We start from the raw sequence: 27,297 nt of genomic DNA, 5'->3' as shown, positions 1-27,297 counted from the left end.
TGCCTTTAGTCTCATATCTGTAGACTTCCACCCTGCTTTGTCTAATAGTGCTGTGCTCCTACACCCCAAAGTCAGCTCTCTCCTATCTGTCCAAAGCACATCTTGGTCCAACTGCTGCTGCCTCCCCACACTACTTCTACCTTCCTCTCTCCTAGTCCTTACCCCTTATGCCTAGCCTTTTTCTGTCCCAAGTTCTACCTTGCATCCTTTATTCTACTCAGTGTCATTCAACAGCCTTGTTCTCCCTCTGCCTGCAGCCACCTGTCAACCTTCTTTCTCTGTTTCAGACCTTTTCATACAGCTACTTCTGTCTCTTCAAGGCTAGGCCAGGACTTTTCTCTCTTGTTGGTGTTTTAACAGGCAGATTTCTTGTGTTGTGCTACCTGTCTCTCCCTTCCTTTCTTGTTTACAATAAATGGAGTTGATTTATCTCTGCCTTACAGCTTCCAAGTGAGAGAATCTGAGCAATAAAGCCCAACTCATTGTGGTAATGACACACCAAGAGACACCAACAACCAGGTGCAACACTGGTAACTCAATGGTGCATTGCCTGTGGTAGAAGTTAGACCCGTACCTCTCACAGGAGATACCCCTACATTTTTTCCTTTGACTTAAAATTTAAATGCTGTTCAGTCTCTTGGATAATTCTGGAAGAGACAGCCAACGTGAATTTATCATTTTCAATCATAAATGTTTCTTCACAGAAGAAGCAGTTGGCCTAAGGGACAGCAAAATAAGTTAAAATGACAGCCTGTTCCTCCTACCTTTTATTTATTTTTAAGTTTCTGCTCAGAAACTATGGGTTCATCCAAATGCTAAAAGCTTAGCCATCATTTTTTCTCTAGATTCTTTCATACAGTCAATCACACAAAAAATGAAATACTGATCCATTATTACAAAGCATCATAAAAAGGAGATTTACCAACTGTCTTAAAAATCGTTCCTGTGCATGCATACACATTATGTCAGTAGAATATTGTTTGACAGCTGGTTCTCATTTTGTGCTGTGACACAGGAACAGAGTGCTTAGAGAGCCACCACAAAAAATACCAGCTGAATAGTTGTTTTTCTAGTTTAAAGAGAGTTATTAAGAGCTTTAGTTTTATAATTCTGTGGGAAATTGTGGTATAAGTGGATCCATGACTCACAAAACATGGGTGCTTGTCATCTGTCAGTAGAGATTATAGCCAAAATGCAACACTGGATCCCTCTAAATACCACAACTCCTCAAATCGTTGTGTGACGCATACTTAACTGCGCTTGGTACCATTACAGAATTCATCTGATTTCAAGGAAAGAAGAGTTTAAAGGGTCACTCACAATGAAGAAAAACAGAAATGCAAAAACAGTACATCTAAATCTCTCCAAAAGCAACATTCTGACTTAATGTACTTTGATCAAAAGGTTAATGAAGCAAAAACAGAGCATATCAACTAAAGACAAACAGAGATACACAATCAAACCATTAAGCAGCCCCTCTACAAAAGAATTGTAGGGAGACATTTCTGTACATCTTTCTTATGATTAGTCCCTGTCCAGGCAGTTTGGATTGTGTACTTTAAAAGGTACTAGATGAAGGAGAAAGGTGTTGAAAAGGGGAAAGCTCAAGTTAATTAGTTTACTACTCATAATTCCTTTTCTCCCAACTCTAAGTTATTCCTCCTTTGCCAGGAGGAAATCAAGTGAAAACAGGTTAAGCCTAAGCGTAAAACACTCAGAAGTGTTAGGAGTTGTTTTCTATATTATTCAGTATTGAGTAAAAGAGGAGGAATGTGAAAATGTGAAAAACCTTAGCAATTATCAGAGTGAGAAACCTATGGATTTCAGTAGAGGAAATCGTATCTAGGGTTTAAAGTGCCACATGGTCTGATCTGGTACTTCTGTATCACTTAATCATGGTCTAATGGAACAACCTTGTTGATTTGGACTTCTTCTGTGTGACAGACCTAGCATCAACAGCTCCAGCCCACGAGCTGTTAAGGTTACACCAGTTAGGTCTGTGCCCATAGCATTCCTCATCTGGTCCCTACAGCATCCTTACAGCCAGCCAAGCATCCAGTAGTAAGACTGCTCCAGGTTCAGCAAGGGACCTTTCACACTGGGGAGTGAAAGCGCGGCTTAAAGCAAACTTTCTTTTCTCCTCTAGTCAGTAGTGCTGAGATCACATCAATGCAGGTGAGAATCTTGAACTAAATACTTCCGAGAAGTCTTCACAACAGTTTCTTTTTCTGATTTGGTCACATCTTGTTTTCTAAAGCACTCCTTACGTAGTGCATGATTGAATGCCTTCGAGAAGCCTGCAGTAGAATTCTGATTCTGATTTGTAACATTACTATCCCTCTGATATAGAATATGAGTACAGTGGTAATGAACTTAAAAGTTTCAGTTTGTAAGCACACACAGAAATACATATCACTTGAAAAATGAAGTAGAAATCACAAAGCGGCCTTATTGCAGGTCAGATTTGCCTTACACCCAGCACTGAGCATGCATCTTCCCCTTTCACTAGTTTCTTCCACACCAACAAAGAATATAGCATCACACAGGCACTCAGTGCTCTAAAATTCAGCTGACTTTAAAGGCTGCCATAGAAAAGGCAGCATGCCCCTGCAATTGCCAATGACCCTCGTAATTAGGTTAATAAAAAATGGAGAGAAAACTATAGCCTAATATACTTTTAATACATTACAGATGTTCCTGTTATTTTACTAACTGGAAACACTTCATAATTTGTATCCTTATCCTATTCCCAGTACAGCATTTAGGTTTCAGAAAGCAGTGATCTTCTCAGCCCTGGTAACAGTCCTGTGGGCTGAGGCGAAAAAAAACGTATACATTAATTTTTTTTTTCCTTAGAGATGAAATAAAAGTTGGCGTACTCAGGCCATGACAGAAACTGCTTTGATTATATCAGAGAACTAGCAAAGAGTGAAAACCAGAGGAGAAACCAAATCCAGCTCTAAAGCGGATCTGAGATCGCTGTGGAGATGTTAAAAAGATAGACATCTAATTTTCTAGTATTGGGACCTAACTTTACCATGGTTTGGATTTGAAATGAGAAGGTGAAGCTTCACTTTCTTGACATTTTTGGTAACAGTGTGTTACAGGCTATTCAATCCATTTTTAACTGATAACAGCTTATTGCTAAGTTTCACTTAATCACAGTAGTTTTAAGAAAGAGTCTTCAAAGAAGAAATGGGGAACAAAAATCTCACAGCCATGTCATACTTCGTACCACGCCTACAGTGAAATGAGTATCACTGACAGTTGCAATGCTTGTTAGAATTCTTCGTGTTTTAGATGCTCTGTTATAAGCTGCCAGATATGAAAAAGATGTAAATGCTGCTATGGTGTTCATTTGAAAAGCAGATTAATTTAAGAAGTAGTGAAAACACAAAACCACTGGCTGTCTTTATAATATTTTCCCCCTTTCAGGAGAACTTCCATATCCGGAAACTGGAAGACAAACACGGGCTCTGCAATGTTGGAACAAATCGCTATGTCAGATAAGTAAGTAGAGTCTCATGTAAAAGGTAATTAAAAGTCATAAACAGAATTTGATCTGAAATGATTTTTTTAAAATCCCGTTCTTGATTTGCAGTTCAGAATAGATGCAAGTCTCCCATTCACTCTGGGAAGAAATTCTCGAATTAGATTAAACACCATGAGCCAAGAGTTCCTCTACGACACATCTCAGAGCTGATTACCCAAACTAAGCCTTAGATACCTACGTGCACTCTTGGGTTCCTACATCCATAGCTGCACCTAGACAACTACTGCAATTCCTTTTTCCAGATTCAACCTGTCAGTTATTTCCTCTGGTTCATTTGCCCTCTTTTACTTAACAGTCTTACCCCATGCTACTGTGTTTTAAATTTTCTCCTTCTGCATCATCTCTCGTAACCGAGCAGTCTGGGCTCAGATTTGCCTGTTTAAATCACATTACTCTTTTCTGTTTTCAATGCTGCTACCTTGCTTATCGTTCGTTTTTGAAATTTCCACTGAATGGTACTCTGAGGCTCTTTACCCAGATGCTGGGATGTACTGAAGCTTATTTGACCTCGTGTCATCATTCCAGCTCTGTACGTTGCTTTACTGGGCTTTTCTTTTTCTCTCCCATTCTTAAGCTGGACACTTTCTCAAAACCATTCTCCTTGCAGTAGCTTTGAAGTGGGTCTTTGAAGCTCAGGTCTTCTAGTGAGAGAAGTCTGCTCTCAATACCACTCATTTGCTCCACATTCCTCCACAACATACAGGCCTCTTTTCCCTGGAAAATATATCCATGAGGTTTTTTGATGGCTGTGAATTTTCTTTTGTTCAGCTTCTCCAAAGGCTGCTACCAGTGGAAGCTGAAAAAACTGTGCACTATAAGTGTAATTTAAAAGGTGTTTTAAAATTCAACAATAATCTTTTTCTGGTGTTTTTTTTCCTTGAAATTCTGGAACCTACAAGTTGGTCCCTCTTATGAGCTGAGGGAGACACAGGAACTGTGTCATTGTCTGCCCTGAGAAAGGTGAAAACAACTAAGACGGGAATTACAACTCCCTGCTGTCCAACCCCTGTCTAGACTGTGTCCTCGCTGATCTCCCCTCTGGGGATGGAGTGGAGCCACATTATTTTCTCTTTCTCATTCCCCTCCCACCTTCCTGTAGAAAGGGAGGTTATGCCTGCACTGGGAGGGAAAAGAAAGAGTGTGTTTGGTGTGTGTAATTACAGCCCATGAGCTATTCCTCTGTAAAAGCATAGGCACTTTAGTTCTGCTGGGAGGACAACTAAACAAAATCAAATATGGGTAATGCCGTGAAATGCCAACCTTGCCCAGCTACCCCACTGCAAACGCTTTGTGTGCTTTATTTCTGCCTTCATTTTTTACTGTAAGATAAGGCTTCTCCCATTAAAAATCCACTAGCCAACAAAACTTCTTTCATGCTGGTGAAGACAAAGCTTGGAAATACTTGCTATATTCTCCTAAGAGACAGGTGGGGGGTTCTCTCACAGCCTCACGTGATGTTGGGTTGCACGCTGAAGTGCACAAAGCAGGGCAAGGAGGAGATGGGAAAATTGAAGTTTTCTGAAGAGTTGAAGTAGTTTTCTGGCATAGCAAAAGCAATCAAATCTGGTGCCCGTGCATTTCATTTATAATCATCTCATGAATTACGCAGCAGGCTTTTGAAAGCAGGGCCTGAATTGGCATTGTTGACTGAATACAAATCTCAGTCTAGAAAGTTAGAAAGGAGAGAAGAATTTGGCACAGAAAGGGACAATAACAAGGCAGCAAACAAGCAGTTTTCAATGTTAGGTATTCTTACTGAGCCTTCTGTTTCAGAGAGGCACTGCTCCCTAGCTAGGGCCAGAATAGAGACCTCTGCTTAGTGTGCTCACCTCAGCTGGCACACCAGATACTTCATGTCAGACACCTGAGGAACAACACTCCACTCTGTCAGTTCTGAGGCTACTGCGTGCTGTGTTGGCTCTGGGAAAATAAAAACTGTGACCTCTTGTCAAACCTACTGTGCAAACATTGGGTTTAAAACACTACCGGCTGGTCCATCCAAGACCATCTCTTTCCAAATGTGACTGTATTTTTCCAGCTCTGTGTTTATTGGCAGAATAAGTCAGTCTGTTTATTGGCAGAATAAGAAGTCTGTTAGAAATGCTTTCAGAGATCTCATTGATGTTCCAGTGTTTTAAAGAAAATGTCTTCTTTTTTTTTTATATAAAGTCCAGGTATTTACCATTAAAGAAAAGTTTTGCTGTCCTCATGGCTTCTTAAGATACATGTTGGTATTTTACAGCAAAAAAAGCAGTTATTTGTAAGCAAGTGCATGCAAGCAATCCAGTCAGGCAGCGCATCTAGAGATGTTGAAGTTGTCAAGCATCCAAAGCAACTTCTCATTTTGGACAAAAAACATGTTTCTCACAGGAAAAAAAATTCTTTTCATTGCTAAAATATCACCATCAGGATTTTTTCAAGCAGTTGTATCAATTACTTTGTATTCTGCTTAAAAGAAAAACTTTTCCACTGGAACAGGCTTGATAGAAGAATATGTAGAGGATGTGATCTAATAAGTTTAGTTGGAACGGATGCCATTACTGGAGATAATTTTTTATGAATAAGGCTCTCAGCCAAGCAATCAGTTTCCTTTGATCTTACTGTGAAGTCAAATGCTGTTTATTACATCAATTTTTGTGCAGTGGAAAATACTACGATATGGCAAATCTCTCATGGTGGCTCAAAGGCTGGAGCAGGAGAGAGCAGGAGAGGGTCTGTAAGAGGAAACAGCTCTCGATTCTACTCATGGTAGCCAATGAAAAAGAAAAGAGTTACGATCATTGACTGCTTTAAAACTGGGGTTTTTTAAGCAAAATGTCCTTCCATTGGTGGAGCTGTGCTATCTGCCTGGAGATTCATCTGGGGAAAGCAGAGTAATCAGGCCAGTATCCATTTGAATACAAATTCAGTAAAACTGACAATACAGTGAAAATTCTGAATGTAGAACAAATGTTCTATAGAACACATTATTAGATTAAGCCTATAGAAAACAAGAGCCTGATGAGATACTCACAGAAAACATTGTTTTTATGAAACAGGTACAAGCTCTGGGTGGACACTTGTTCTGAAATATTTGGTGGTTTGGACATCTGTGCTGTTAAAGCTGTACATGGAAAGGATGGAAAAGATTATATTTTTGAGGTAAGCAATCCCACTCTTTACAATATATGCTTTTACATATTACAGAACACCCAAGTAAAGAACATTGGTGGTAGTTACGCATTGGCTTATTTGTGTTTCAGGGAAGGATACGTATTTTTGAGCAACATTTAACTCATAATACAAAGCCACACGTCCAAGTTCGTGGCAACACTTGCTGGAAAATGTAACTCTATATATGGTAACATCTTCTAGTGTTTGAGGAAATGTACACAAGCTACAAAACAAACACAAATGTGGATGTCACATTTTCCCAACATTTATGATTTCTTTCCTGAGCTGGCTTACCAGTTTTTCCTGGAGGGTTTATAGATAGCCCTATCCCAGGGGAACCCCGACAAAATTATACCTTTGCATGGAAAGGGAAATTAAGAATGAAATGGAAACAACTTTACATTTTTCTAGCCTAAATGCTACCTTTAGGATCTGATTTCTCATGAATCAAAAGTTTCTGCTGCAGATAACTTGGAAAACTTCAAGTTTCTCATTTACTTTAAGTTTATTCTAGAGAAATAGGACTTTGCTTAGCCATGAAACAAGCTGTCATTGCTTGCCTATCACACAATTCAGGATTGCTTCAGCATCTTGCATGTTCTTAGAATTTTCTTCAGGAGATAGGCAAGGGTCTTCAGAATCGCCCCACACACTCCAAAAGAGGTTGATATTTGCTAAAGCAAAAGTAAGTATTTTTTCTAAACTGTGGAGGTTGTCTGGAAATTAGGGATTGCCCTCTTGAGTTGTTTTCTTCTATTTATAACAGAAAAGCTTTGCAGAAGTGAAATACTTTGTTTTGTTGTGGTGTTAAACAGCTCTAAGTGTTCTTTTCTAGTTTCACAATTTTATTCATCACATTGCAGGTGCTATTAATTCCCAATCAATCAACATCATTTTAAAGCACTGAGCAGCTTGCAGGATTAAACCTTCAGCAAAACAAATGGGATTAATCACTACCTCCTGGGATGCTAAGGAGGGTTTCAAGCAATCCTCTTTTCTTAGTCTGCCTGGCCAAATCAGACCTTATTGTTTCTTACTATATCAGAACTCACTGTAGCTTGAGGTTTAGGATTCTGTACTAAACCTGCATCTTCAGGCCTGGAAGTTCCAGTGAGCAGGAGGAGAAGGGAGTGCAGTTTTTCCGAAATGAAGTAGCCAATGCAAATTATGTAATGGATCGATCCTGCACAAATCTGCAGGTTTTCCATGCCTGGTATAGCTGTATTCATAAGCAAACAGCATTCTACTGGAAAACTGGAAGGGCTGCCCAGGGAGGTGGTTGAATCCCCATCCCTAGGGGTATTTAAACAATGGGTAGATGAGGTAATTAAGGACATGGTTTAGTGGCAGGTAGGTATGGTTGGACTCAATGATTTCAGATGTCTTTTCAACCTGGTGATTCTATGTTTCTGTGCTCTCGCGTCTGAGTGGTGAAGTGGTGACTGACACGCCTGCTACAGAACCGAATGGCTCTGTGGTTCTGCAGGTGTGATCTGAGGAGAAAGGCACCAACTTCATGGCGCAGGGGATATACACAGGTATATTCTTCTCCATTTTTCAGTGTGAACATACAGCCAGCGTGACCCCCAGTAGGAAAGCATGCAGATATGTCACTCAGCTTCAGAGTGACTGCGAATTAGGGTAGAATGCTACTAAAATATCTTTTGTATACTCAGCATTCTAGGTAGACATTAACGTCAGAGGAGTTTTCTATAATAAGGTTTTACAGGAATAACTGCTTGCTACCTAGGACATGTTTTGGCAAAGGTGTTCAAGAGCTTTAGGACATGCACAATCCAAGGCTATAATTTTAAAATACCCATAATACTACATGTAGCGACCTTCCAGTACCTGAAGGGGCTACAAGAAAGCTGAGGAGGAACTGTTTGCAAAGGCTTGGAGTAATAGGATGAGGGGCAATGGGTATAAACTGGAGAGGGGGAGGTTTAGACTAGCCACAAGGAGCAATTTCTTCACCATGAGAGTGGTGAGGCCCTGGCACAGGTTGCCCAGGGAAGTTGTGGCTGCCCCATCCCTGGAGGTGTTCAAGGCCAGGCTGGATGGACCTTGGGCAGCCTGATCCCGTGGGAGGTGTCCCTGCCCATGGCAGAAGGGGTTGGAACTAGGTGGGTCCCTTCCAACCCAAACTATTATATGGTTCTATGATCTTCTTAAAACATGCATTCTAAACTAATGATAGAAAATACAGCATGTAAATGACTTTTTATATGTCTATTTCTGGAAGGTTATTAATTAATCCTACATGCCCCTTTCTTTTTGTTTTTTATCCTATACCAAAAATTTTATTATTTTAGAATCATAGCCATTCAGCTTCTTTATGATGGTCACTTTGTCATTCCTTGCTTTAGCATTCTGCTTTCTTTTATTCCCCAAAACCATGGAGCAACAAATTGTACAGCATTGTGTCTTGAGAATCTAATGGTCTAGCTGTAATTAAAAACACACCACTATAAAGCAGCTCTTTATCTATGACCTAGTATGGTCCACTTACGTTGCAGGTAAGAATGTGCTAGTTTTTAATGTTAGATCCAGTCACCATGCCCCACTTCTTTGAGAAGGGTAAACATACTTTTTTTTCTGATTTAGTTTCTCTGATAGTTTCACTTCTGTATATATTGGATGAAAAGTTTGAGAATTTGTTGATAACGTATTCTTATTTAAAGCTTCCTGGCCCTTTAAGTTATGCCAAACGTGCTTGCTGTGTAAGTAGGGTAACAACTGGTCAGGAGTAATGTGGAAGTATTAGATAAATAAAATGAAATAAAATAAATTAAGGATGCTCAGTGACACTGAAGTATAGTTCTAGACAAAACTTCTGCGTACACAAAACTTGTTATGACATAAAGACATTTACAGGTCTTCATTACTGTTAGCTTCTTGTAGATGTCTCCCTCCTGAGTTGTGTATGTTCCTTTGACCAAGTAGGTCTCAATGTAATAATAAACCAAGAAATTGCATTTTAAGTGCAGCTTCTCACATTTTATAGCTTTATGTACTAGATTTGGGTCCATTTTATAGATTTAGGTGCTAGATTTGGGTGCATTTATAGATTTAGGTTGGTTTCTTAGTGCTAGTTTGCACATCAGTGTCTTCATGTTTCTGTAGCCACCGTAGAGTTTTCTAGCTGAAGCCAATGCTACTATTATTTCACGAACATTATAAAAATGATACATTTTTAGTGTGCCATTCAACTTCCCAAGCTGCTATAAATGCTGCTCCCAAGGGAATTTTGGAGGATAGTCATTTGCACCTTCTTGCTATGCAGTTGAGGGTTACCTTATACATTTCCAGGAGGAAAATACAGGCCAGTTTGTCTGAACACAGGAATGACAAATAATTAAAGTGATAGTATTATTCAAACACAGTACAGCCTCTATTTTCAATGAAGCTACAGGTTCTCTACACTTTTCTGAGATGGGGGCTGTAAGAGGTAAATTTAACCTTTAGAAGAATATGGTTTTCTAACCGTTGTTGCCTGGAAGAAATCGCCTTCTGCAGAATTATCCTATAGTCCTTCTTGTCTTCTTTCCTCAAAAAAACTATCTCCAAAATCCTATTACAGAACAGTATTAAAGAATCACTTCAGTAAAAGGAAAGGTTATCAGTTTAATCAGGAGTGAGGCCAAGTTTATATTCTGTATAACAATCTTAGCTACTCATTTAGTGTCTCTTCTTTTCGCCTCAGTTGGAATACTCAGCTGCCAAGCATCATCATGCCAGAAAGAAGCTGTAGAATCAAGAATTTTATTAACACATCATAGCAACATCCAACTTTTTAACTGTCTCACCAATTCTTGCTAATAAGACATCAAATGAAGGTCGATTAACATCTTAAATAGCAGAAGGACTTTTAATCTTTCCCTTTTAAAATAGATGCTTCTGTAGTTCTAATACTAGAGGAACAGATACTTGAGCATTGTTCGTGTTTCTGACTCCACTGAAGATTATCTTTCACAGTTCATTCTTGGCAAACCAGACCTCTGGGAAACTAAACAAAAGCTCGTATCAAGATGATGAATACAGTGGAAGAGAACAAATGTAACAGCATCCTTTTAAGTGGCCTCACAGGCAGGCTCCCATATTTTGCTCAGAATTGAATGGGTGGGTGGCTGCTGCAGGTGTCTTGTTTCTTCTTGCTTATCTTTACCCTTGAGCTATATCGAAATTAGCTTCCAGTTGGTTTATAGCCCAGAAATCTGCAAACCGTTTGGATTTCGTAAGGAGTATTTGTATATTTTCAGCCACTGTGAGCCAATATAACAAATTAAGAAGCAGAATTTGATTTTTTTGTAAGTTTTGGCATAACACACGCCATTTCTGAGGGAGTGGCAGTCTACCAAACTACGAGGAAATACACCACCAGCTCCAGCATGTATATTCTGTATGAGGAGTGGTGACACACGCCCAGCACTAAGTATGCTGTCGTTTACAGACTTATTTATTCCCGTATCGAGCATCCTGAATACTGTTGGCTAAAGTGCATGAAGGAGTGCGTCCAAAGGGAAAAAAAAGGCAGAAGCCAGCTGTGCCTCTTGCAGTATTTGTGCACAATTTTACTTAAAGCTGTGCTTTCTAGGAAATTCCAGCTATACCATTCAATTTGGAGCTCAGACAGAGCTGCACCGCTGACTACAGCACAATTTAATGAGCACAAGCCCCTGAGATTGTACTGCCAAGTATTCAGAAGTTAAGCCTACTACTGTCTTAATCACATGCATTTCCAAAATTCAGCCACAAAGACGTGAGAATACATTCTGTTAGAAATATTTGGTAATATCTTTGTCAGTGATGTATCACAAATGGTGGACGTATTTAGACTGGAGGTCACCCAGTCCAGCTTTCTGCTGAAAGCATGGCTAACTTTAAAGTTGCCCAGAACCTATCCTGAACGAAAAAGGAGAGAGAGAAGGATTGCTTCTTTCCTTGTTTGCTGGTATTGTAAATGGAAGTCTCTTATAACAAACAGATTTTTAACAACTGCTTAGAAACAGTTCTGGAATCGTCAATAAGTTCTGGAATCCTCAGCATTAGAAGGAGATGGAGCTGTTGGAATGGGTCCAGAGGAGGCTACAAGGATGATCCGAGGGCTGGAGCACCTCCCATATGAGAACAGGGGTTGGGGAGTTCAGAGAGTTGGGGTTGTTCAGCCTGGAGGAGAGAAGGCTCCAAGGAGACCTTCTAGTGGCCTTCCAGTACCTGAAGGGTACTGGGGAGGGGCTTTTACAAAGGCTTGGAGTGATAGGATGAGGGGCAATGGGTATAAACTGGAGAGGGAAAGATTTAGACTAGACATAAGGAGGAATTTCTTCACTGTGAGGGTGGGGAGGCCCTGGCCCAGGTTTCCCAGGGAAGCTGTGGCTGCCCCATCCCTGGAGGTGTTCAAGGCCAGGTTGGATGGGGCTTGGAGCCCCTGATCCAGTGGGAGGTGTCCCTGCCCATGGCAGGGGGTGGAACTGGATGATGGGCTTTGAGGTCCCTTCCAACCCAAACAATTCTATGATTCTATGATTCTATGATTCTATGTAACATAACGTCATATCTAAATCAAGTCACTTGGCATATAAACATGTGCAAGAGTGACAAAATAATAATGACCGTGATTTTTTTCACACTGGAGTGGCTTTCCATCCGTTGAAGAACGCATGCTCATCAGGTTAGTCAGGGAACTAAATCCTGCTGCAGTAGTTGATTGAATCAGAAGTCTCTCATAAAAAATTTTGAAAAATTAGGAGTCTAAAAGTACTCTTGGTGATGTAACTAAGATATAATTAAGACCACATCTGTCTGTGAAGGTTCATATTTCCGAAACAAGAGGCATTCCTACATTTCCTAATAGGACTTAACAAAACTTAATAATAAGTGGCTAAGAGGATACAGTTGTAGAAAAGATAGCCTTTTTAACTAAGAATTTTCCAAGTTTCTCTATGCATTAGTTCTAAATTAATTGATGTAGTCCTTCATATGTGGGCTTCAGGTGACAGAAAAAACCCAGTTTATTCAATGAACTCTTCTGAGCCTTTTTTTTCTGTTTTGGAAGTAACAGATTTAATCTGCTGAAAATTTCCAGATGCTATTCCAGAACTATTGATATCAGCTGTTCTTTTAGACAGAAAAGTGAATGCTGACACAGTGAGTGAAGGTGGTAAAATTGTTTTGCTAGAACCCTAGCTTTTATTTGAATGGAGCAATAATTAGTGACCTTCCTGATTTCTATCCTAAGAATAATTATGCAGTAATATTTTTTCACATAGTATTTATGTTTATTTTATCCATTTTCAAAATACTGTAACTTTTAAACTTTTAAATTAGCAACAATAGCACTTCTTATCCATGGCCATCTTAATGGCTTCTTCTGTTCATAAATAACTATACTTCATTAATAGAGGGTTGACTAGGGTAAAATTCATTGTGATGTTAACTTAATTGTTATTTTCTAGATCAAACCAATCACTTCCACATATTCTTTTCAAAGTACTTGAATTTTTCTCAGTAATGTGAACTGCATTTTCTGTGTATTTTAACACTTTTTTTTAGACTCCTGCGTGCATGAGTTGGCAAAGTACAAATTCAGCTTCATCCATCAGTTTTCATTTGGACATAGATGTCATTTGCTTGGTTATTCCATTCCAGATTCAAACAAGAGCATATAAATATGTCTGTAGGCACAGGATCCTTATCTAGGAATGCTTGATTCACTTTCCTAGCTGTTCTTTCTTGTTCTGCCAATGTTGTTATTCACCCACTACCGGAGGGACTATAGACGTTTCCCAGAGGTCACCGTGGGCTCTATGCTGTGCTCTCCCCTGCTGACTTCTCAGGTGTGGTTACATTTCCAGCTACAAATAACTACATCTGTTATAGAGACCTCAGGGAAAGCCCCAGGGATTGCTTCATATCCAGTCACTCTTGTACTTCTCAGAAATGACACCAGTCCCAGTCAGTCCTAAATGACCTCCTCAAACTCTCAGTTTTACTTATTGTCACTTTCCCCATACTTAGAACTCTTAAATTAAAATCTGTATCAGCCTTTTCCTTTACAGTCAAAATTTTCACCGCAGTTGGAGGCATCCAGGTCAAAAAAACAACACAGAAGAATAACACATTCATCCCACAGCAACAACACAGTCCAGCTGCTCTTACCCACAGAGCACGGTAAATAGTTTTTCTCAGTCCTCACACTCTTGAGCATGGACCTTCAAAATTACCCTGATTCACAATGAAATGAATTCCTCCTCCCTCTGTACTTACCGATTCTCCTGTCTTCTCCTGTAATTCATAGATCTTTCTCCATATGAAATCCATATATCTTCATTCTGTCAGACTCCTTGGGCACTGCTCATTTGCAAGCCCTCTGTCTACTCCTTCATATTCCTCTCATATTTCAGCGTCCTTGAAACACCTTTTTCTTCCACTGTATCAACAGAGTACTTTACCTTTGCCCTTCCTGTAACCCCTGAAACTCTATCCTTCCCAGCAGCGTTTGGGTTGGGTCTTCATAAAGCTCCAAGCATGAGATCTTTCTCGGTCCTTTGACAGTAAACACATTATGCAACGAAGGACCACGTCTGGTCAGTGGCCATCAGAGTAGTTTCTCCTCCGAAGATGATCCCTGTGCAGTTACTGATACCTTATATCTGCACTGGCTCCTTTATTAATCCTATCCCATTTCCTTTCATATTCATCAAACAGCATTTCTCTTCTCTTCTTTGCCAGTCACAGTCTTGCAGCCCAGATTGCAAATATTTGATTATCCACAGTAGCGGTGGAGGGCACAGACTAATCCGGTGAAAGGCCATAGTGGTGAAGGGCAGGGCTTTGTTTTATCACAGTCTTGTGTTGAATTAAACGTGCAGCTGCTAGTAAATACGCTTAGGTTCTTATAGTTTAGTAGAAAGATGTGTTAAGTGCATTTCAGGATATGGTTTCTAGGTGATAAAAGAAATTCATCCCGTAGAATTGGTTACCAAAACACATATAAATTAAAGATAGAAGTGATTTGAATTAAGGGAACGTAATTGATAGTGGCCCATGTTTCTACTGGCATCTGCAAAAGTAACTCACTTGACTTCATGAATTACAGATGTCTTTTTTTCTGCGAAATCCTCTTAGTGGGAAACTCCAGTATTTTAAAACTCTGAACTAGGTCTGAAAAAAGACCCTGGCTGTGCTTAAATGGTATTTTAAAATTAGTACAGTCTATAAATAGATTATTTGTAAACAGGATGCTTTGTGTATGTTTAAACTTTGTCAAGCCTCTGACGTGGGCAGAATGCCAGTGTGACACTCCTGATAGTCATTCACAGGGTTTAAAAACTGTTAGTCTTACCCAAAATATTTGTCATTCTTAGGATACATTTATATTGAAGATTACTGATTTCTGATAACTGTCATTACTTATTTTACTGTGAAGGAAAATAGACTGCGTGCTCTTAAAGGAAAAAAAAAGAAACAACAACAAAACCCAATCTGTAAAGTATTCACCTTGATCTTAGGTTCTCTGCCAGGGAATAGGAGATGTGCTCTTTTAGTTAAGTTAACTGTCCAGTGCAAATGATGGAGTATCGCGTTATCCTTTTATGTCCTCTGAAACAAACACAGGTGTGTCAAAAGTAGGCACCCTCGAGAAGTAACAAATACTGTGTAGAAATAGCAAATACTAATAGCCCTCTGAAGCAAACTGGATTCGGGATTAGTTTGGTCCATTTGGACAGGCTGAGAGAGTTGGGGTTGTTCAGTCTGGAGAAGGGAAGACTCTGGGAAGACATTAGAGGAGCTTCCAGTGCTGAAAGGGGCTCCAGGAAAGCTGGGGAGGGGCTCTGGATCAGGGAGTGCAGGGAGAGGACAAGAGGGAAGGGTTTTCAGCTGAAAGAGGGGAGATTGAGATGAGATCTGAGGAAGAAATTTTTGCTGTGAGGGTGGTGAGGCCCTGGCCCAGGTTGCCCAGAGCAGTGGTGGCTGCCCCATCCCTGGAGGTGTTCAAGGCCAGGCTGGATGGGGCTTGGAGCCCCTGATCCAGTGGGCTTAGAACTGGATGGGCTTTGAGGTCCCTTCCAAACCAAACTATTCTATGATTCTATGATATCCTGCGCTTGGGTTTGGTTTTTTTTTCACTGATGTAACATATACCATTTCCACAGGTCTTGTTTGGCTTTTGTTAAAAACAAGTAAAGAGGTGAACTGACATTCTACGCAGACATGGACTAAGTTTGTTTTGGTGCCATATCCAGAGCTGATGTATTGTTTTATTTCACAGGTCATGGACTGTGCGATGCCTCTAATTGGGGAGCATCAGACTGAAGACAGACAACATATAACTGATCTAGTTGTAAGCAAAATGAACCAAATGTTGTCCAAAACTCCCATACCATCTCCTCAGAGACCCACTGCCACTCAGCAGCCTCAGGTAGGAGATTGTGGGGTTTAAAATAGAACATCTTGTTCTGTGATTTTAAGCTCAAAATTTTTCCTCAAAGAATTTGGTTGGAAAACTGTGCAGACATACTATGAGCTACAAGGATTCAGGAACTTACCAACATGTTTGATGGGGTTGTTGTATTTAAATGAGATAACCGGTAACAGCTGTGGATTCAGTGAATTACCAGGCTTTGCACTGTTTCCTTTTGCTTACATCGGTGTCAGATGTCATGGAAATAAGAAGCAACGCTGTCATAGATTACCTCCACTGTGAGGATGTCAGAAAGAATACTGAGACCATAGTTCTTGTTGTTCTCGTGAGAAATAAACTACATGATAATCTTTTATTATTCATAAAAATGCTTTTCAAATCTAGGAAACTTCTGAAATATGTTTCATATACAAGAGAATTTGTGTCAGAGATTGCAAATGGATGCATTTCTCTTATTTTATCTTACAAGGTCTGATAGTTAAAGTGGGAAGATTTATGGCCCAAACGTTGCTACCAGCTGGCTTTCAGACTTTGGAAGTCATCTTTGTGTTCCCATTTCCATGCATACAAAATGTGAAGTTTATTTTATTGATCATTTAAACAACTTCTGAGAGTGCGGTATTTTTATAAAAGGCTCTAAGAATATAAAAGTTTTCCCTCTAAGTAGGAGAGAAATGGATTTGATTGGTGGACTGCTAGATGGATAATTGAATTGGCCAGATGACCATATCCAGAGTTACAGTCAACGGCTCAATGTCCAAATGGAAACCAGTAACAAGTGGTGTCCCTCAAGGGGCCATACTGAGACCGCTACTATTTAATATCTTCGTTAATGGCATACACAGCGGCACTGAATGCACCCTTGACCAGTTTGCAGATGACACCAAGCTGAGGGTGGAGTCAAGAAGCTATGGAGGAAGAAGCTATAGTCAAGAAGCTATGCAGGACCTGCATGACAGGGTCCTGCCCTTGGGTGACCGCAGTCCCCCAGTATCAGTACAGGCTGGGGAGTGAAGGGATTGAGAGCAGCCCTGCGGAGCAGGACTTGGGGTGCTGGGGGATGAGAAACTAGACATGAGCCAGCAATGTGAGCTTGCAGACCAGAAGGTCAACCGTGTCCTGGGCTGCATAAAAAGAAGTGTGGCCAGCAGGTATGAGAGATGTGATTCTGGACCCTAGTAACAGACAGACATGGACGTGCTGGGGTGGGTCCAGGAAAATGACCAAAGCATTGGAACAGCTCTCCTGTGAGAAAAGGCTGAGAGAGTTGGAGATGGGGACAGATGTTTTACCAAGGCCTGCAGTGACAGGACTGTAGATGTTAAGTTGGATATAAGGAAGAAATTCTTCAAGATGAGGGTGGTAAGACATTAGAACAGGTTGCCCAGGGAAGCTGTGGCTGCGCCATCCCTGGAGGTGTTCAAGGCCAGGCTGGATGGGGCTTGGAGCAACCTGATCCAGTGGGAGGTGTCCCTGCCTGTGGGACTAGATGATCTTAAAAGGTCTGTTCTAACTCAAAATAGTCTACAATTCTATGGTTCTTTGAAAAATGCTACATAAATGCTAAATAGCATCTTTCATGTCTTCATAACTAGGTCTGACCAAGAGCAGCATTACCAGCTACAACTTTCACATTCTTCTTTTACTAAAGGAATAAACCATGACAATACATTGTGACTAAACTATTAAGGACTGTACTGCTGCTCTGGACCGGCACAGCTCCATGGTAATCAGTTAAGCAACAGGATAAGCCAAACTGTAGTACAGGAGTTACCAAGCTTAAATCAAGGATCTATTTTTGCTCTCAGTAGGCTCCACACCAGGTAAACAATTTGAAAACAATTTTGTGGCACACCTCAGACAGACTAGTTCTTGAGGCAGAGTGACTAATTTGTTCTCCAAATATATCATCATGCTTTAAGTTATAAAAATACACCACCCCACATAAAAAAAGTGGTATGGCTTCTATTTATATTGCAGCCACTTGAAACTAAGCACAAAATTGTTTCAACCACGGCACCACATACAATTGAGAAGTTTCCATCCAATGTGACTCAAGTCCATTGTAAAAGGCACTGAAAAAGAAAGACAAGGGTGGGAAGAAAATAAACCACCTTATGTCAAAATGCACGATGTAATTCAACATTAACCTTCTATTCCTTATCCTACCCTTAATTTACGGGTTGCAGTTGACTAAAATCAGAGCCATCCCTTCAGAATATTTGCAATATTTATTAATTTTCCTCTCAGTGCGTCAGACTTGGCTTCTTTAAAATTTGCTTTGCCATATCATCCACTAGCTTGGGACAGACAAAGGAGATCTGAATTGCCACAGAAGGTGCTGTTTGCTAATACCTATTAATCTTCCCAGCTTTCAGGGCAAATCATGAAACAGATCTATAGTATTTAAAACAGGTAAATCCTCATGTGAAGTTAAGTTTTAGTTTGGTTGTTTTCCTAAGAATAGAAACAATCTTTCCCTTTAATCTTTGAGTGGTCTCTTTCTTTTCTAAACTGAGAAATCAGTTCCTCATCTTGAGAAATGCATCTGTTCACTGGTGGAGCTGGGGAATGCTCTCTATTTATGCAGGTCACATAAAATGCAAAGCCAGGAATTTATCCCAAATCAAGTATGTGCATGGTCCTAGAAACCAAAGCAATATAGACGCTAAAGACTAATGTGTGTGTTTTGCAGCTTTGCTTTCAAATGAACAGTTTGCAGCCAGTGGTACAGCTATAGATGTGCCACATTTGAATTCCCTTGTTATCTGCATGGGTTCTTAAAAATTATTTATAATCTACCTACTCGTGTGGCGTTAGGTGCATCATACATAAAAGAAAGCCACAATTTATAAATGCCTGCAATGGCCAGTACCATTCCAATTAAATATCCATCAGAGAACAAATCAGTGATTAGGAAAATAAGTCTTTGTTTAGAGCTATGCAGCCAAATCTTGATGGAAGTGCTTGGCCTTGCAGTATGCTCTGAAGGCCAACAAAGTGCTCTCTGTCAGAGTGCCAGAAGGAGAAAATTCCAAAGGCAAGGACCTCAAACTGTTTTGCCTAGGTTGGAACCTCGGATGTGCAGATCCTGTGATTGATAACCCCATTGAATCTGTAATCAAAGGGACCTCAAACTGTCTTGCAGGGACCTCAAACTGTCTTGCCTAGGTTGGAGCCTCAGAGGTGCAGATCCTGTTAACCTCATTGAGTCTATAATCTGAACTATCAGATGTATTGAGACTTTTTAAATATATATTTTGTGTATTACATATTTATTTGTTTCTCTATAAACATTTGCACAGGCTCTATAACAAATTCTGCAGGATGGCAGAGAACCCATGAAGGAGAAAAACTGCAGTTTGCAGCTCTGGGTGCTGCATCTCCTGCCACCTGACTCTGGTGCAGCCACCAAACTGTGTCTCATGCTCTTCTCTTGCGGCCCCAGGGTACAGTTCACTGTGTACCTTAGACAGTGTGATTGAACCGTGCTGGGATGGGAAGTATTCTTGACTGCAGCATTCAAAGCCTGCTGGTTTTACTCTTACCAGCTACCTTATGAGTCTTCCCACTCCAAAGAAACTCCTCTCTGAGTCCCTGGACTCAGAGAAGATCTGTCTGATAGAACTACGTATAGTCAAAAAATCTTTCAAAAAATAAAGTTGTTTCTACTTAATTAAAAAATATGATAGCTTGTTTTACTCACAGCCATCATGAAAATATATAATAGAAGGTTTTGTAGGAATACGGTATTAGTAGAATTTTTCATGCAAAAAACCAGTTCTACTTGCAGGCAGTAAAATTACAGAAATCTAGATATCCACCTTTTGTAACCTTGTCTGAATACTTGTGACAGATCTTTTGAGAAGCCTTTTTCCAGTCTTTCCTAAAAGCCAAACCAGGTAAGATCACCCCGAGAAGTGTTGTGGCCAGTGGAATCACTTATCTCAGTCTCCACCTGTCGATAGGAAAGATCATTGCAGAAACTTCTGCTCTTTGGATTTGCAAAACTCTGCAGGTGTTTGCTCAGGCTCTTTAAGGCTTGGTTCTTTAGCAGCGCTTGTAGGTGAAACGGTAAGAGTAAAGCATCTATTCCAGACTGCATGGTAGGAATTGTGATGAACTAAACTCTGTGTAGAATATTAGATTGTACATGAGTATTACTGCAAAATGCAAAGGCTTACAGTCACGTTAGCAGTTGAAGCTAAGGAAAATCGTATCAGGAGAATGTTGTTTCAGTCCAGCTCTGCTGAGGCCGTGTTGTGTTATCCTCAAACAAACAAGGAATTTGCTGTCTTTAATGGAAGGAAGACGTTTGTGCACCAGAGACACAAGATCCATGATCACAGAATCATAGAATCATAGAATAACAAGGTTGGAAGAGACCGACCGGATCATCGAGTCCAACCATTCCCACCAATCTCTAAACCATGCCCCTCAGTACCTCATCCACCCACACCTTAAAGACCTCCAGGGAAGGCGAGTCAACCACCTCCCTGGGCAGACCGTTCCATTGCCTAATGACCCTTTCAGTGAAGAATTTTTTCCCATGATGACACATGATGACCCATGATGACACAACATTGTAAAGAGCACAGCATTCACTGCTGAATCCTGGCTCTGTTTAATTGAAGAGAACAGAGTAGCACACGAGTAATAAAGTAACAAATTATGCAGAAGTAAAGAAGATGGTGCTTTAATTATTTTGAGAGCAGAAATGCAGGACCTGAATTATTTCCTTTCTTAACACTCTCTACATTGTTAAATTAAAAAGTTTTAATACCTTCTATATTCTTGACCCACAGGGAAGTTCAGTGCAATGACATTAAGCTCAGTAGAGACTGTGGTCGAGGGGACTTCACTCAGCTATCTAAAGCTATTTAGAGTTCTGATTTACTTCATGTCCATTTTTCCTATTTTTCTCTTTACCTTATTCATTCTTAATTCCCTGAGCCCTTACATGGTTTGTCTAGACCCAGGCAGTTTTCACTAGTTGTATTTTATTCTGTTCAGAGACAAAATGGGACCAAATTTGAACAAAAAGTATTACCTGTGGAGAGAAGAGCAAGCCATTATCACATTGCCTATTCTTGTGCTTCACAGGAACAGTCACAGTTCTAGTACATTCCAGCTGTTGTAGTTGCTTCCTTTTTCAAAGCAAGCTACTTATGATGAGCAGCAATTTGTTTCAAATCACTGAAGCTTTTATGATGGGCAGGCAATATAGTCATTTGATTTGGTCTTAACTGAAAGAAAATGCACTTAGTTGGGAAGGAACCCATCATGGAGTTAGATGGAAATCTAGAACTCAGCGTTAGTCTGCTTATTAGAAGTAAATTTCTCTGCACTAAATTAGAGGTGTGGTCCTTGTCTCTAAATGATGTTCTGCCTTGCACAGTCTCATAGAATTCAGTTGAAGTCGGACCGTAGATTAGGGGAAGAGGAATGGAGGGCCATGACTTGCACATTTGCACAGCTCTGTGTCGTCCCTCAGACCCCCAGCACTGAATCTACAGGCCACCCCATCCCCACCAAGGATTTTCTGACTCTCACAGTCCCTTGGCACTCACTTGCAGGAACATATTTCAACTCATTACATCTGGAAAGAAAGACCGCCTAACAAATAAACAAATTAAAAGATCACACTAAATCATTCTGCTTGAATGAGGACAAATACAAAGTTTCAGTATTGGCTTCTGATAATTGTGCTGAACTGATGCAAAGCACCCCCTGGTGTAATTAGATCTACATTAACAAGCAGCAGGAACAATTTAAGAACAGCTTGCCTTAAGAAGGTCGCTAAATGATCTAATGACCCCTGGAACTATATGTGCTGCATGCATTTCTCTTTGGAAGGCATGGAAATAGAGGATAAATGACAGCTATAGCATCTCACCACAAGAAGGATGTTGAGGCTCTGGAGCGAGTCCAGAGAAGAGCAACAAAGCTGGTGAAGGGGCTGGAGAACAGGCCTTATGAGGAAGAGTTGAAAGAGCTGGGGGTGTTTAGCCTGGAGAAGAGGAGGCCGAGGGGAGACCTCATTGCTCTCTACAACTACGTGAAAGGAGGTTGTGGAGAGGAGGGAGCTGGCCTCTTCTCCCAAGGGACAGGGGACAGGACAAGAGGGAATGGCCTTAAGCTCCGCCAGGGGAGGTTTAGGCTGGACATTAGGAAAAAATTTTTCCCAGAAAGGGTCATTGGGCACTGGCAGAGGCTGCCCAGGGAGGTGTTTGAGTCACCTTCCCTGGAGGTGTTTAAGGGACGGGTGGACGAGGTGCTAAGGGACATGGTTTAGTGTTTGATAGGAATGGTTGGACTCGATGATCCAGTGGGTCTCTTCCAACCTGCTGATTCTATGATTCTGTATGACCATAAAGTACCCACATTTGTGAAATAACACCTGAGGGGAGCCCAGATCCTAAATGCACCCAAGAGAGTAGCCTGCTTTGCTCTCTGCTCAGTGCAGGGGAGCACAGAGACCTTGAGGAAAGTCTGGACAGGATTTTGCTGTACAGCTCTTCAATAGTTTACCTTTTGGAACTCTTACTTTGCTGTCTATAAACAGAGCAATAGAGCTTCTCAACAAACAAGTAGCACATATATGAGGATATTAATTGAGCATCTTCCGTAGCCTACATCAGCAATCAATACGTTTTGTCCTGTTCAGTGTTTACCTCAAAGTTTGAATGCATATTAATAAGACGAGAAGAAATGGCCTCAAGTTGCGCCAGGGGAGGTTTAGGTTGGATGTTGGGAAACAATTGTTCACTGGCAGAGTGGTGGAGCCCTGGCAGAGGCTGCCCAGGACAGGGGTGGAATCTCCATCCCTGCGGGGTTCAAACAGTGTGTAGATGTGGTGCTTTGGGTTTAGCAGGCACAGTGTGATTGTGTTGATGATGGACTCAATGATCTTAGAGGTCTTTTCCAACCTTAACGATTCTGTGATTCTGTGACAGACATCAATGACTACAAACCAAACCTGAATAGTTGCCCTTTACCCCTCACACTGTACATCTGCCTAGAAGTTCTTTGAAACCATAGACCTTGGGAAGCAAATGACTTTTGATATTGAAATGCTTGTTGAGTTATTGTTGTGATTTAAAGGAAAATTAGGCAGCAGCACGATGCCTTCCTAAAAATATTGGCAGAGGATCTGAAACATCACCATCAAAACTCGCAGGGAACAATGCAGAGTATTGCTGGGGCAGGTGGACATCAAAGAGCACCAAAGGCTGCACCTTGCAGAGGTTAGAGAGGTAAAAGCCACCCTTCACTCTTCCAAGTCAAAGAGGTGTTTGGAGGCAGTGTTTGAAGTACTGGAGGCTGATGCTGCTTGTCTGAGCCACAGCGACATCCTGTGGCTTCTGCCCTTCTGAATGAACCCACCTTCCCAGATCCTTCTTGTTCAGGATTCTCACGCTTTGCAGCGTATCACAGGAGCTGCTTCACATTAAACAAGAAAGTGGGTATACATTTTACAGACACTAAATGTTCCCATAATGCTCCTTTAGTGTATTTATTTAATTTATTTTCAGTACCTTACTGTGGGCTATATATCAACGTGCTGCCTTAATGTGTACATATATATAAGTGAACTTGTATATGCACCAGGGTTAGCTGTGTATATTTGGAAGAGGAGATGCTTATTTTAATCAGAGGGCTTTTTAAATTCTAAAATTTCTTATATTGACAGTAATTAAAAAAGCAGTGGGACACAGCATATGAATGTTGAGCAGAGATTTTACTAACAAATTGGTCGTGAAAGTTAAGGTAAACTGTTTTAAATCCTTTTTGAGAACCTTTACCAGTAGATGGAGTAATTACTAAGGGAGGTATGCACATATTGCTCAGTTCTGTTGCTTATTTAGTGTCACTCCTGAACAGAAGGAACAGATAAATATCTTGCTGTATATTTACTAGTGATAAACGGCTACAGAAATGCTTTTGGTTGTTAGCTATGATTGCATCCATTAAATTATAATAATTAAATAAAAACCTTAATCAGTGCTTATCTTCCTTAGCTTGTTTTGAAATAATGAGGCACGAACTAAACAATTCTGCCTTTACAATGCCTTTTTGTAAAGGACCTGGTGACATTTAGGCTGTAAGAGAGAACATACAAAGGGTTGGGATTATTTGGTCCAAGTTTCTACTGACATCAACAGAAATTTGTCCAACGGAAACAAAAGCTTTCAGGATGTGGTCTGATCTTATTTTTATTTCCGAATACTCTATATTGAATGCTTATCACCAGCAGCGTACCTGGAAAAATACATGCTCCCTGCAGACAAGCCAAGCAAGGTTAATAATCTTTACAATACAATAGGCAACAAAATGCTAGCTAAAACTAAAAAGCATAACAAGTATTACTGCGTAATAGACACTTTCCCCTGCTTGTTTTAATGTAATAGCGATTCCCTTCTCTTTTTGACTTTATTCACACAACAGAATCTTTGAGAATCCTGAAACGCCATGGTGACTACCCTCAAGAACAAAGGAAACAGTGAATTTGTAAGAATTCATGAGTCCATAACTCATGGCCTTCCTAAATGCTCAGGAGACTTTCTTGTCCCACAGGCATGTTTTTAGGGACTTCCAAAAATGTTCTCAATCTGTTATAGAGCAAAAATCAGCCTTTTCAAAATGAAAACAAGGAAACCAGTAATCCCATCATTGTGGAACGGGCAATAGCTGCCACATACACAGACAGAAGAGGAGAGTCTTAGTTATATCTCTCTGGTTTCTCTTAGTGCTATAATTACTATCATATTGCATCCATTTGAATTTTTATTTTATCTTATTTTCCATCTATTTTTATTCTCTGATTTTGTTTACTTAAGCTGAATGTAATAGAAATATCTTTTTTTTGGAGGCTTTTTCTTGGTCTCCTTTCCTTTTCCCCACTGTGGTGGGTGTTTCCCATCTACTTTTTTGTTATCATTCTCTGTCTCCACTTGACTTTTTTATTTGAGTTCTGTGACCTTTAAATCATGACCTGTTTAAGCAAATCTATTTGGCTTTATTCCATGTTTAACTTGCAAGGATTCTGTTCCTCTCCCCAGCAGTCATTGCCACAGTTTATTTTGAATAATGACCATGTGCTAAATACGTGTTAAAATTTTTAAACAAGGATAAGCACCAAGAGAAATTACAGAAAAATTCAAAACAGAGCAGCTCGTTTTCAAATATTCTTGATTTGGCCATAAGAAAAAGAAGCAACCTCCCCCTCCTCCATCATTTCAGACACTACCCTAGTGGTGGGTCAATGCTCCATCTGGCCACCTGCCACTAGACCAAGTTGCTTATACATCCTTCTCCACTATATCTCAGCTCCTAGGAAAGACTCCAGAACCTTGTCACAGTTCAGACCAACCAATGTAGTTCCTCTGTGTGGCTGTGGACTTGGGCCTCACCTAGAGAAGCAAGAAGAGAAGCTCATGCAACCATTGATGGAGAGGTGTTATGCTCTGTTCTTATCTCCACCATCATTTTCCCAGACTCTTGTTTCAAAGCATAAACTTCAGTTCTAAATGGATCATAGAATCATAGAATGGTTAGAGTTGGAAGGGACCTCAAAGCCCATCCAGTCCCGCCCCCTGCTGTGGGCAGGGACACCTCCCACTGGATCAGGGGCTCCAAGGCCAATCCAACCTGGCCTTGAACCCCTCCAGGGATGGGGCAGCCACAGCTTTTCTGGGCAACCTGGGCCAGGGCCTCCCCACCCTCACAGCAAAACATTTCTGTCTAAGATCTTATCCCAGTCTCTCCTCTTTCAGTGGAAAACCATTTCCCCTTGCCCTGCCCCTGCACTCCTTCATCAAGAGCCCCTCCCCAGCTTTCCTGGAGCCCCTTTCAGTACTAGAAACTGCTCTGGGGTCTCCCTAGAGCCTTCTCTTCTCAACCCCAACTCTCTCAGCCTGTCCTTTGTTGGGGGATGCTCCAGCCCTCTATCTGTGTGGCCTCCTCAGGACTCACTCCATCATCTCCATGTCCTTCCCGTGCTGAGGACTCCAGAACTGGATGCAGGACCCCAAGTGTGGTCTCATGAGAGCAGAATAGAGGGGCAGAATCCCCTCCCTCTCCCTGCTGGTCCCGCTGCTTCTGATGCAGGATCTTTGTAGCTCACTGTGAAGATCTTGATCTGTTCTTGTTCATGCAAGGATCACTTGCCATCCCATATTAAAAAAACAATCAGTTTAGGGTTTTTTTTAAGACCTGCAACACTGTAGGGTTCCCCCAGGGGGAACCTCATCCTCTGTTTATATAGAGGCGTCTGTGTACACTGAGAAGGGTGTAGGTTCATTTCTCACTGTGTTGCCCCAGTTCCACTTGCCTGTCATTTCTTACTGCTCTCTTCCTCTGGTGGAAACATGCACACAGACACATTTTAGTCTCCGGTGCTTTAGCACGCAGGGGGAGCTCTCTCCTATCACATAGTCCACATTCCTTCCTTGTCTAAGGGGAGCAATTTTTTCACTGGAAAGAACTGTCTGAAAGCTGCTCTGCCACTGCAAGCTTTTAATGTTCCCTTTTCAAAAACAAAAGTTGAAATCTGGCTTCTTTAAGCAATAAAATACAACTGCACCCTTGTCCATTACAATTACTGACTGGCTCTGGCAAGGGAGCATCTGCCTTTAGCAAGTGATGCTACTTCTTAAGAAACTTTTTCCCTGATCAATCAACATCCTACTTTTTCTCTAGAGACCTCATCTCTTCTAGGGGTGAGTGAGATGATTTTTGTTCAGCAGAATAACAGAAAATGAGGTTGGAATGGCCAACCTGTTTCAGTGTCCCAGAAAAATACTGGAGTGTGCTTTTTAACAGCAGTGAGTCCATGCTAGGGTGTTGATTTTTATGATTGTGTGTAAAAATATTGAAGAAGGAAACTGTTCTATGGGAAGTAATTTGTTATCTAGCAATGGAAAACACTTTGCCTATAAAATCAACGTTAGAACTCCTTTTGATGTTTAAGAAAACCCATTTTTCAGTGCATTTTGTAACTAATATTCCAGGTAAAGCTTAAGCCGTATACCTTGTTTTCTCCCCTTAGCAGTCATTTTGCTTCCCATTCAGAAGATCTTAATGGATTTTATGCAGGTGGTTTAGAATGTTGGCTAAGCGATAACAAACTCTGCTCTAAATGTTTGGATTCTTTATCACAACT

The 27,297-nt window shown here is 40.7% G+C and overlaps 1 protein-coding gene across 1 annotated transcript in view; it reads left to right on the top strand.

Annotated features, from left to right (window-relative positions):
* Nucleotides 1–27,297, top strand: part of SYN2 (synapsin II) — a 192,915-nt gene that overhangs the window by 152,437 nt on the left and 13,181 nt on the right. The window contains exons 8-10 of the mRNA XM_069865687.1: nucleotides 3,436–3,510; nucleotides 6,592–6,694; nucleotides 15,981–16,130. Coding sequence (XP_069721788.1) covers nucleotides 3,436–3,510; nucleotides 6,592–6,694; nucleotides 15,981–16,130 — 328 coding nt within the window. The remainder of the gene's footprint in view (nucleotides 1–3,435; nucleotides 3,511–6,591; nucleotides 6,695–15,980; nucleotides 16,131–27,297) is intronic.

Source organism: Phaenicophaeus curvirostris, chromosome 11 (assembly GCF_032191515.1).
Source record: "Phaenicophaeus curvirostris isolate KB17595 chromosome 11, BPBGC_Pcur_1.0, whole genome shotgun sequence".
Classification (NCBI taxonomy): Eukaryota; Metazoa; Chordata; class Aves; order Cuculiformes; family Cuculidae; genus Phaenicophaeus; species Phaenicophaeus curvirostris.
The sequence above is the reverse complement of the archived record's forward strand: the minus strand, read 5'-3'. Positions and strand labels throughout refer to the sequence as shown.